Source organism: Pundamilia nyererei, unplaced genomic scaffold (genome assembly GCF_000239375.1).
Source record: "Pundamilia nyererei isolate P.nyererei 1_Seehausen unplaced genomic scaffold, PunNye1.0 scaffold00136, whole genome shotgun sequence".
Lineage (NCBI taxonomy): Eukaryota > Metazoa > Chordata > Actinopteri > Cichliformes > Cichlidae > Pundamilia > Pundamilia nyererei.
Genome location: NW_005187537.1, coordinates 1,732,439 through 1,744,548, shown reverse-complemented (window position 1 = coordinate 1,744,548; position 12,110 = coordinate 1,732,439). Strand labels below are relative to the sequence as shown.

The 12,110-nt window shown below is 38.0% G+C and overlaps 2 protein-coding genes across 3 annotated transcripts in view; both read right to left on the bottom strand.

Moving 5' to 3' along the window:
- Positions 1-285: 285 nt before the first annotated feature.
- LOC102210273 (peroxisomal N(1)-acetyl-spermine/spermidine oxidase-like) lies at positions 286-8,173 on the bottom strand. Of its 2 annotated transcripts, XM_005743914.2 has the most exons (10): positions 7,947-8,173; positions 4,843-5,019; positions 4,210-4,340; positions 3,922-4,109; positions 3,558-3,733; positions 3,237-3,406; positions 2,972-3,057; positions 2,744-2,856; positions 2,468-2,622; positions 286-2,385 (listed from the first exon to the last, which is right to left on the bottom strand). In XM_005743914.2, exons 1-10 carry the CDS (start codon positions 8,098-8,100, stop codon positions 2,233-2,235), a joined length of 1,503 nt encoding a protein of 500 aa, XP_005743971.1. In that variant the 5' UTR covers positions 8,101-8,173; the 3' UTR covers positions 286-2,232. The 2 variants fall into 2 exon arrangements, with proteins under 2 accessions (XP_005743971.1, XP_005743972.1); XM_005743915.1 differs by lacking the exon at positions 4,843-5,019 and having other exon boundaries at positions 7,947-8,172.
- An 889-nt stretch (positions 8,174-9,062) lies between these two features.
- The window catches only part of LOC102209965 (peroxisomal N(1)-acetyl-spermine/spermidine oxidase-like), an 8,431-nt gene continuing 5,383 nt past the window's right edge, over positions 9,063-12,110 (bottom strand). The window contains exons 9-10 of the mRNA XM_005743913.1: positions 11,006-11,160; positions 9,063-10,481 (exon numbers count right to left, since the gene is read on the bottom strand). Of these exons, the coding sequence (XP_005743970.1) occupies positions 10,350-10,481; positions 11,006-11,160 (287 nt within the window). The 3' untranslated portion in view covers positions 9,063-10,349. The remainder of the gene's footprint in view (positions 10,482-11,005; positions 11,161-12,110) is intronic.

Genomic DNA, 12,110 nt, shown 5'->3' with positions numbered 1-12,110 from the left:
GCTTTAAGCAGCTGCGCGCGCTCCCGCGGACGGCAATCAGTTTCTGGCAGACACACCGGCATGAAGACGACTTCTTCTACTTTTGTCAGGTTCGTATAAGTTGCTACTGCCCCCTGCAGGAACACCTGAGCTGGGCAGAAAATCTTCCGTGTCATTGAATAAAAACTGATGACGGTGTCAAAGATGGTGGTAGGGAGATTATTTCAAGGGGAAGCCTTTAAAAACCCTATTTTGGTACAGACTTTTAGGCTATATTTCATTCTCCCAACAAATCACATATCCACGTTTATATACAATTTCTTTATTAAATTTTGCAAGTTTACGCACCTTAACAATATTCTTAGTATTAAACAACTTCTCCATCTTATAAACATTTGGTCTCAACCTAAAATACACAGGCAGACATGTTTGTTTTTGCAACTTAAAATGACTAAATTCAAACAAGTAATGAGAGTCATCTCCAAGTTTCCCTAATCTACAAAGTCCACATAAACATTTGGTACATATAACTCCATAAAATCTACCCATAATGACTGGGATACCACTAACACCGCATCTAAACCTTTTCCAGATAACACAAAATAGAAACTACACAAATTTTATTCCAGTTTGATCTCTTGTTGAAATATTCTGTAATTTATTGGAAAAAATTGGAATTCCAAAATTATTAAACATTTTGGAATTCCAATTTTGTCTCAGAATATGATATACTCATCTCAGTAAGTGGTCTTATAGCTATCATTCACCACTCTGGTATGTTCTCATAAATAATAAAATCCTGTATATTGAAATGCTTGCTTTAAGATTCAATTAATGAAATGTCTTCATGGTCCCACGCCTCTGGTAAGAGCAACTGGTTAAATAACTGTAACTGAGTTTCAACAGATAATCCCAGATCTCTAGCTTTAGTTAACAAACTATAGAGCTTTCCAAATCTGCCCCAGTTGACTTAATAGCCCTTTCAAGTGGTTATTGTAATTAAATGTGACACCAAGATAAGCATAACGATCCACTGCTTGTAATACAGAAATTCCAAATTTGAAGTCATGGAATTTTCTTACTTTACCTCTTGCAAAAACTTTACTTTTATTCGAATTTACACTTAGTTTCCAGTCAACACAATATCTTTCTACTGCATTTAAAGTCTTCTTCTTCTTATGATGAAGCCTTTATTTGCCACTTGCAGTTGCCTGCAGTGAAATTACACAAACATCACATTGGGGAGACGAGTCAGAACAGGTATACAGGCTTCTATAGCTTTGTCTCTGAGTCTGACAATACTACAGTGTCATCTGCATACGTAAGAACAATAAGTCTTACACAGACCTCAGCATCATCATCACTCATTTCGCAGTCATTATAATACCTATTCATTGTATACTCAAAATCATTTAAAAAGATTGCAAAGAGGTGATACATTTTCACCCCGTTGAACTATATTACAATCAACAAACTTTTTTAGAATTTATTTTTTAAGATTTGACTGGTGATCTGAAACGGTATTGGATGATGAGACTTAGAAGGACTTTGATGATTCTAAAGGCAGAAAATCTTAAATAAAAAGTTAAAGTATATTATACTTTACAAATTAGCAGCAGGTGAAGATGCATTACTGCTGCTCTAGAGCTCTTCATGGACAAGCCCCAGCCTACCTCAGTGAACCTTTAAATCCATACATCCTCAGCAGATCCCTGAGGCCCCAAACTCTCCTCTGTGCCTGAGATCTGTGGACTCTGTGAGCGTGCTTAAAAAACAGCTAAAAAGTCATATTTTAAAGCTGTTCTAGCATTTTTGAGGTGAAGGACCTCGTAATATTTGCCTTAAAATGCATCATGTCAGGAGATGTGCTTAGTTCCTAAAAATTACATTCACAAAAAGCCGATCCACTAGAAAATACAGTTTATTCATAGTTAATTAAAATCAGTCCAAACGCAACAATTCGAGTTTGCAAAAGGAAAGTTCAGTCAGTTATCGTCAGTCCTCAAATGACAAATTTGCACAGTCAGTATTAACAACCATTATTCATGTCAACACATCATTATTCTACACACTGTGTGTGTTGCCTGTACTGGTTGAAAGTACCAGTGAGGCCCATTAAACATCCTCAAGTTAGCAGCAAGCCTTCATATTCACTCTGATTTTCATTGTTTAAAAATAATGTAACACATCAAAAGTGAAGTACATTTTTATATTATAGTAAATTTGAGCTTTTTAGTGGCAAAGAGCAATTTTTTAAAATTTTGACTTTGGAAACTCAGAAGGAGTAATGAGTGAGTAGTGCGAGATAAGTCTATCAGCTTCTCTCCACCCGGTGAGAACAGCTCCATGGACGGTTGAGAAGTAGCAGTGATGAGTTGCCTCTCCAGCGAACAACACCTGCAGGGGCTGAAAGAGGCAAATTAGAAAGAAGTGTTAGACCTTTAATGATGTTTCTGGTGGTTTGAGTGTGAACATAATATGTAGCTACTTGTGATTTTGATCCTTTTGGTGGAAGGGGCTCCATCAAGTTGTCCAGGTCCTGCTCTGAACAGCCTTTTCCAAGATTACTGTAGGATCCACACGTCCACGGATCGTGAAACCACTGGGAGCGCAGGATTCTCCTTGGAGTGATGATGGGGTTCCCTAAACATGCAAAAAAACCAAACAAACATATCTTTCTAAAATGACTTTTGTAAGTCCTTGTGAAACTAATGACACTGGAATATCTGGCATTTCTCACTACTTATGATCTGTCTGGACTCACCTGTAAACCTGCGAATAAGCTGTGTGATGGCATCTGTGACCTGCTGTTCAGACAGTGTTTCCATGTACTCTGACTCATGTCCAGAAATCCAGCCACAGAGAAGGTGACCGTGCCTGAAGATTAAACCACACACAGAACTGCACTGTTAATGTACGAATTGGCATGTTTTTACCACTCAGTGCAAATCTAAAATGCTGGGCAAGCATTAGCATTTTGTGAGCAGTTGACCTTTCAGTGGGTTTGAGTACAGTGAAGCCAAACAACTTCTTTATCCAGGATGTTTGCACATCTGGCACCTGGTCCACCACAGCATCCTGAAGTATGAAAAGGGATTAAACAGACATTCAAGCGTTAGCAAAGAATCTAACAACCAGCATAAACCTACAAACATTTTGAAACAGAGATATGAGCTGATGTACTCCTGTTTAAGATCCAACACAGCATGCACAGTCTCTTTATTTAGGTGGCTGAGTATGCCTTTATGAAATCTCACCTCATCATCCCACACGAAGAAGATGACCTCACAGTCAGCATCCCACCATGGTGAATCAAACTCCACAAATATTTTATTGTTTGTCCCAAAACCCAGCCTCTGGACGGAGAGCAGCTTGTGCAGAGGGAGAGGAGGATGGAACAAGGTTGAGTGGTGCTTCTTCAAGTATCCTGACAAAAAGACAACAACTTTAAATTCACTGAGCCTCAATGTGGAAGTACTTGTTTTTGTGACCCTATGTGAATAAGGGAGCATGTATTAAGTAATAAAACCTTCATACACTTGAGGTATAAATCAGCATTTTATGCGTGTGAAACTTACCAAGTGGCACGGTGACTATAACGTGATCAGCAACGAGCTTTTGGCCATCACACTCAATCATCACGGGCTCTGCGCTCTTTGCGCTGTTCCAGTTGGCACAGCGCACAGGCTTATTGTAGGTCACTAAACCAGCAGGGAGCTCTTCTATCAAGTTCTGGGTTAGACCTTCATAGCCACTGTACAAACAAAGGACATAACTACTAAGTCATATGTGCTGCAACAATTTACTGAATTAAATTAAAAATTGCATTACAGGCTGACTAATCTACTAAGACAATAATTAAGACTGAGTATTTGCTTGTTTGCCCTAACAAAATAAATGCTTGTTTTTGCACAGTGTAAATGCAGAGTCAGGAGTACGAACCCTGGGAATGTACAGTCCAGTCCAGGTAGAGTCTTGTATAGGCCAAAGGCCCCCATGCTGACCTCATCCATGCTGTGAGTCCCATTGACACAGCACTCGACTTTCAACATGTTACTGATCACACATAGTCGCAGAGATCTGGTGGCTTCATCAACATCTTTCCATTTCTCTGCTGCGTGCTGTTGCACCTACACCAGATAACAAGCAAAGAAAAACACCCACAATTCATGTGAGAATCTAGATGCCACTAATGATTTGCTGTGGATAAAAACACAGCCAGAAATTTACCTGTGCCCGTAAGAAATCACCCACACTGGGCCAGGGTTCTCCTCTTTGACTCTGAAAATCGGAACTTTCATTTATCAGCTCCAAAAACAATTTCTGAGCAGGTAAGATGTCCTCAGCGTTCAGCTCCCGACCTGCAGATGTTACACAAGAACACTGGTCAGGAAAATCTAGACTTCTCTACATTTTTTTAACCTCTCCTCTAGTTCAGAGCTCTTCTTGAAGGCTGGTTTCACACTTTATCTTCCCATTCAATAAAGATGACCAAGACAGATTTAGTATGCTCTGAATCTTTTAAATCAATTTAAAATCCATTTGTTCCATGAAGTCATCCTCATAAAATGAAGGGAATTCTCTACTCCTCATGGACTTTTTCACTCTTTAACTATATCACCTCTTGATGGCAGAGCTCAGTGGCTGTTGGCCACACCATTCACACTGTTAAGACACCAGCATGCAAACAATGATGATTTACAGCCTCTGCCTTTTCCTTGTCTATTTGCATAAATACTTTGCATTTGGTTGACGTACCTTCCCTGCCCCAGTAATTAGGTTATGTGTAAGACTAATCAAAATATTACTAATCTAAAAAAACAATCAAACCAACAAATACACTTTATAAAAACATCCTTGAACCTGAACTGCTGAAGAATCTGGGAACCCAAGGAAGATGGCCTCTGACATCCAAGGCCTGGTTCTCCGGCTTGAGGGCTTCTGGATCCAAAAGCCCATACTGACGGGCCAGACAAAACACCGGGTTCTCCTCACACGGCCCATGGATCCAGTTTGCTCCTATCTCAACAATTTTATCACCTACAGGTAAAAAGATTTTGTCCAGAAGCAGAGAAGGAAACAACTTTTAATAATCGGATTATATACTGTATACTCTTGCCATGCTGTTGTTGTATTAGAGCTGCCTGGCAAGGGTATAGGGTATAGGCAAGGGTTGGCTGGACAACCAATCAGCCTACTGTTTTATTAACCACATGATCAAATATACTGTTACATAGGAACAGGTTTTAATTGTATTTCTATTTTTAAAATGTGTCTAGTTTCTTCTACACTATGTTGTATATTGTTGAATGAATTTTGTCCTAAGAGACAACAATAGTGAGGTTAGTTAACACAGTAGTATCATTTACAGACCTTGGTGTCATAATCCCGAGTCCCAGTGTTCTTAGTTAAGTGTTTTGTTCTTTTAATTATCTTGTCCTTGAAGTCCTGCCTCCTTTTGTTAAATCTCTGTCTCTGTTTGGTGCTCTATTATTTGCTGGTATTGTGCCAAAAAGTGATTGTCAGCCAAAGAGCGGTTTCCAATGTTTCTGTGTGTGTGTTTTTTTCTTTTAAATTTTTACGAGTAATATCTTTACATGTCTTCGTAAACAGACTGGAGTAAACTGGATTTCTGAAGGGGTTATGTCTATATCTATCTATCTATGTCAGGGCTCTGTGTGCGGGCAGGCGGAGAGGAGGATCCAAGCGCAGGACTCGAACACAGAATTGTAAATCAAAACCTCAGCTTTATTGCTGACATGAAAACCAAACGTGACGTGCCGTGAATACAGAAACCAAAAAGCACACAGGCATAATCTGAGGGTACGACGCGACACCGAGCATGGGAAAACACAGGGCTTATATACACAGGGTAGTAATGAGGGAATGGGCAACAGGAGGGAGACACAGCTGGTAGCGATACAGGGGGAACAAAGCTGCACACACTAACCTAAGACAAAGACTTTCACAATAAAACAGGAAACATGAAACACTACTAAAAGACACGGACAGAAAATAATACATGAAACCACAATTCCTAAAACATGGATAAACAGAAACATGAAACTCTAATAATAAACATCATCATCATCATCATCATCACAACAAGAGAATGAGAAAACAATCCTGACAGGGGATTTTTTTAAATCACCCTGTAATTCTTCAGCTAAGACACCCGAGTTAGAAAACACAGAGACTGCAGTCGTTTTTACACGCGTGGGCAGCAGCAAACACACCCTGCAACTGCACACTGCTGCCTGCGTTCCTTTATTTTATACATGTCTGTGTATGTGTGTGTGTGTGTGTGTGTGTGTACAAAAATAACAACGTCACTCAGAATCAGCACACACTTAAGATTATAGTTTCACTTCTATAAAAAACATGCTCTGCAGTTTCCTGTCTACACTTTGTACAGAGTGTACTAAAAGCAACGGGTTATTTCCCTTTTCTACATCTGTTCTCAAAAAGAGGAAATGGTTCAGTAGCTGAATAAGTTCATCAAAAGTTATTAGGTGAAAAGTCACATAGACATTTAGATTGCTTAAACAACAGAAAAACACATTTCATGAAGCTGATCAAATTATATAAAAACAAAAATCTCTTGACAAATCCAAAAAACCAAGATAACTGAAACACAAAGTACCAGAGAAACATAAAGAATAATCCATGATGCAAAAGTAAACCAAAACATAATAAACTCAATTGCTGGGTCCAACAGACCCAGAACCGTGACAATCTATCTATCTATCTATCTATCTATCTATCTATCTATCTATCTATAGAGAGATATATAGATATATACATATCTCAAAGAAATGGCCTGTTTTTCAAGTATCTTCATGATTCTACCTTTACCTATTTTACTTTACTTTACCTACCTACCTCTACCTATTGTATCTACATATATAAAATATCTAGTTCTTTTCAGGCCCTGAAAATATGTATTCAAAGTGATGGAAACATAACAGTGATGTTAATTTCACCAAAAACCAAACCAACAAGTCATTTCTAAAAATAATTCCTGCAATCACTTTTTGGTAAATACCTGACAAAGATCGGGGGGAAATTGATAGGGCATAGTATCGATAAACTAAAATACTCTGGGGATGCTATGAATAATCTCACCTTATAGAAGGCAACCTTTCTGCAAACAGTTATAGTCTGACTTGGATCGAGTCCAATCACTCTAGGAGACATTGTTGAAGGTTTCATATAATAGCTGTCTAATTTATAAATGTAGACAAACTCCTGCCATGTTTCAATCGGTTTGAATGAGACTTTGTCAGTTAGCACAAATCGAGGGGACTCAACCGGCTGCCAGTTGGTTGTAATCTAGTTATATTCCTATAGAACAGAAAGGTTACTGAACTCAAATGTAACAGTTAAATATTAATTTCTGTTAAATGTGGCTTTCAGTAATTTATCACTCTTAGTTACTGTATTATCAAAAACATATTGAATGTCATTACCAACTTGATCCAGTCAGTTGCAGAATGGTAGCAGCATATTGCTCCAAATTATTTGCATCTTGTATTTTGAACAGTTTACAGCAGTAAGGCTTCTTTCTTTACTTCGCTTTCCTCTCTTACGAATCCTTCATATGGGTCCACAAAACCTTTGCTACACACCACTTTATGACGCTTGGAGGAGCTATACATTACGGTTATGCAATGTGTAAGTTTCTGCCAGAGTTCAACTCATTATACAGCTGTGCTATAAGGTGTTATAACGTAGTATCCAAAGTCCTTCTATCATATCCCTGGCATGCATCTGTATGCTGCGCTTTTACTTTAGGTCATCCAATCCCATCCAACATGAAAGTGCAGTGTGAGGAAATAAAAAAAACAAACTTTACACTGTTGCTTGCCATCATGACAAGAAAATGAATTGTGTGTTTGTAATTTGCGGACACCAGAATTTAAAAAACTGCAGATTGACTGAAAAAGCCCTAAGTGCATGTTACTCACCGATCCTTCCTGTTTTTATTCGTCCTCCGCTTCTTCCTGTCGCCTCCAGTATCCGCACATGATGAAAACCAGCTTTCACCAGTTTCTGTGCTGCTGCTAATCCAGCTATCCCACATCCTATGATCACTACTTTCGCGTCTCTGTGTCCACCCATGTCTGGCAACAACGGTGAACCGCAGCTGTGTCCTTCAGTGGAGCGAAAAAAAACCCCAGCTGCGAACAAAAATTCTTCCGGTCAAGATTTTCAGAATAAAGTCCATTTTCCGATTTTCCCTAGAATGCTTGACTACATGGAAAGTTATTCTCGCCATTATAAATAAAATACATTGAAAATATGTTTACATTATAATATATTATCAATGAGCCAAAATTTCAGGTTTCAATTATTATTATTTTATTATTATTACAAAATTGTAACTTAATAACTTAAAATTTAAAGTTATTTTCTTTGTAAGGAGTGGTCACTCCTCCAAAAAAAGCTTTGTTGAGACAGAGAGGTAGAGACAGATGAGCCGACAGAAGAAAAGTTTGCATGCCTCCCTAAAGCTGATCACATGACATCACCTTATATATTCATAGAGAGCTACTTTGTCTTTAGTGGCTTTCTTAAATAAAATACACTTCATTACACATTGAATATTTTATTTGGTGACTTTGAGGAAATGTATTTGTATTTCCAAAACACAAAGACTTCACTTGTCAGTTAATAATTAAAGTTGTATCCTTACTGCAGTTTTTCAGTATTAAACTTCAGAGTATTAGAGAGCAGACAATGTATTTTCAAACAGACGACTGACATCAAGGTTCTTACAGTTAGCTGGTATTTTGATCTATATAACATACTAACATTTTCATTTCAGATGACAGAAAGCCTGAAACGCCTGGGTGCCCTAGAATGCACCTGGATCCTGGTAACCCTGGTTTATGATTAACCTTGGTGCTTCTAGTACAGAAAAGAAAAACACCTTCGCGGAGGTGCAAGTGAGAAAGTTCCTGCTCTTTATGCACAGACCAATAAAGACAAGAGTATTTGGTGACCTCATAAGGTGAACACAGGGGGAGAAAAAAGTAGACATTAATTTACTTGCATAAATAAACACAGTAAATACACTACAATGTGTCCATGTTTGATTTTATTTATTAATTAAAAACACAATCACAAACCTGGATAGAGCCCTTTTGTCCACTTGTGACAAGTAAAGCAAAGTGCATCTCCTGTCATTTACTTAAGTTTTATTATAGGGAATCTAATAAATTATATTTGCATAAACTGAAACAAAATCATTACATAATTCGAAATATTAGGAGGACCGCGGTCCTTTAGAAAATGCAAATATATCATTATTTTGTGTTTAATGTAATGTTTGAATGATTTGGTGTTCTCCCTATTGAGGAAATGAACTATTCTGCATCTGAATCACACATTATATTTGTGGTCTTTTTATTCTATAGAAAGACAAAAAACACACAAGCAACTACATAGCATGTGTCCTGATTGTGGTTTAAAACAGATGATTTGGACTTTGATTTGTGCTTATTAATCATTGCAAAATAGTTGCAATGTCCAGGGAATGCATTTATGTATGGATATTTCCTCTATGGAAAATAAAGCTATTATTTGGTGTACTTTTTATCTAGCTTACTTCATCCATACCTGCAAGTTTTCCCATTTTTAATCAATTCCTTCCTCAGTCACACTCACTAAGGGTTGTATCACTAACCCCACGCCACACTGACCCACTTTTCAATAACTTCCTGCTACTTTGCCTGCCATTTGTATTTGTTCTATTGTACCTGCTTTGCTTAGCAAATTTTATCCAAGCACCTGCCCAACTACTGCTTGCCTGTAGCGATTAAGTCACGTGTGATCTACCTGTCGTTTTTATGGTATGCCATGGTTGACCATGCATAACTGTGTCTTATTTGTTCATAATACACTAAAATTGTTCAGTGCTCTTATTCTTTGATATTTTTTATTAAAATTGTTGGCATTGATTCAGTTTATGCATATTCTTATTTTTAAAATCACAACAAAAACATAATTTTACTTGCATTAATATTACCAACAACTCCACCATTAAAAGTTCCCTTGGCAACATGTTAGCAATGACTAATGTATAATGTAATGCGTCAACCTTTAAACCTAGATAAGGAGTGGAACTCCAGATTACAACATAACTATGCCACAAGCCCTCTTTTTTCCCATATTCAGCACTGTGGTTTTTAGTGCCAAAAGACAACCACTATGATTACTCAGTGTCACCAGATAAGATTTGTCTTTTATCTTATCTGACTAAAGAGCAGTCAGAAAAGATAAAAGACTTATCTGATTGTTTTTTAGTTAAAAAAAAAAGAAGCTAAAAGAAAAGTCTTTATCTTTAAATTTCTTATATTACAGGGAATTCATGGGCTAACAGAAGCCCAGTAGTGAGTGATGAGTCTATCCGCTTCTCTCCACCCAGTGATAATTGCTCCATGGACGGTGGAGTAAAAGCAAGGATGGGTCGCCTCTCCAGCAAACAACACCTGCAGGGGCTGAAACACACAAGCAGTAAAAGGGAGAAACATTTTTCAAGGTTATATTATGTCACTTTCTGTCTAACTATTAAGTAACAGAAGTCAGTACTTCCCTGGGCAATATGACTCATTTGATTTACTAATAGTTCATCTGCTGCACACCATGCCAAGATATGTCACGTTTTCTACTAGCAATTCTTATCAAACTGTGTTGTGATTTGGCGCTATATAAATAAAATTGAATTGAATTGAACTGTGTTATCACTGGCATTTTTTATAGATTGAATAAACAAATGTGAACAAATGATGCATTTTTTCCAACAGGCTGCTAGTAACAAAGCGCTAAAGGATACTTTTTAAAATGGATTTTAACGGATAAAACACTCCTCTGAAATTGGTCAGGTACAAGGACTGGACTGAACATTTTTAAAGACATTCAAAAAAGCCTGGAGAACTCTTACTCAAGACCACTTTAGAAAAATGACATGAAAGTCTGGCTCCTTGGAAGAAAAATATTAGCGGTGGCTCAAGACGTTTTGTACCTGTGACAGAGTTTCCTGTGAAGGCAGAGGTTCCATCATGTTCTTCAGGTCCTTGGCTGTACAGCCTATGGCTGGGTGACAGTAGGAACCGTATGTCCAGGGATCAGTGAACCACCGGGAACACAGGATTCTCTTTGGTGTGATGGTATCGTTTCCTACACACAAATATGAAATAACCAAGGCTCAACAACTTCAGAAAATATATATTAAAAAAACAGATATAAATAATTACTTTTACTACATATTAAAGCCTTCCCTCTATGTATGACAGCTTTTTAGGACTTGAATACTGTATATCAGTAACTATTTGCTAGCTCATTTCAGCAGGCAGTGCCTTATACAGCCTGCCCCTCCAATATGCCCCCTGTGACAGCCAGTGGGGTGGCCTTGTGTTCTTGTTTTCTTGTTGCCTGTTTCTTGCAGGTAGGTAGAGCTGACCCAGTTATAGATGCAGCACACCTGAGCAGGCCAGTCCCAGTGTATAAAGACACCTTGACTGAACCATGGCTGTCTCTCTTTGTCTGTCACTCATTATGTTCATTTTGTTCTTCAGTTATGGCTGTTGTATTATTTAACTTGTGTTTAAGTTTCTTTACCTTATTTCATTAAAAATATCTTACAGCCTTTAAAAGCCTGTGTGTGGTCTCCCACTTGCTTGTCACGTCCTTTGAGCTGGGTTGTGACACCCCATTCTGGTTTATTAAAAAGCAGCAGCTGGATCGATTATGGATCAATTATCTGAGAAGAATATTTCTTGCTACTCAAGCTACTTTTAGATGCTCCCCTTTCCAAAACATGTTACCACATTAGGCAGCTCTGTATATTTGAGTTGACAGATTATTATGGGTGCCCTTCCTGACGTAGTGTCCAGGCGATTTGTGTGTTTTCTCGGGCACAAACCAGGTAGCTTCTACCTTAATGGTGCCCATTCAATACCTATTCAATACTCGGTCTAACATGTACATTTCTGCACTAGAAGGTTTCAGTCGAGGAAAATAGCTGCATAGTTTTCTACAATCAATTGTCATCTGCACAGTGGCCTGTTTTGGGCATGTCAACATCAGAGGATAAACTCTGCAATCTGACCTGGTTTCATAAATCTATA

What these genes read in the sequence shown, in the direction of transcription:
- LOC102210273 (XM_005743914.2), bottom strand. Translation starts at nt 8,100, where the DNA reads ATGGGTGGACACAGAGACGCGAAAGTAGTGATCATAGGATGTGGGATA. An exon ending in AATAAAAACAGGAAGGATCG is followed by an intron (nt 5,020 to 7,946) that starts GTGAGTAACATG and finishes TTTTACCTGTAG; the next exon opens with GTGATAAAATTGTTGAGATA. An exon ending in CAAAAGGATCAAAATCACAA is followed by an intron (nt 2,386 to 2,467) that starts GTAGCTACATAT and finishes TGCCTCTTTCAG; the next exon opens with CCCCTGCAGGTGTTGTTCGC.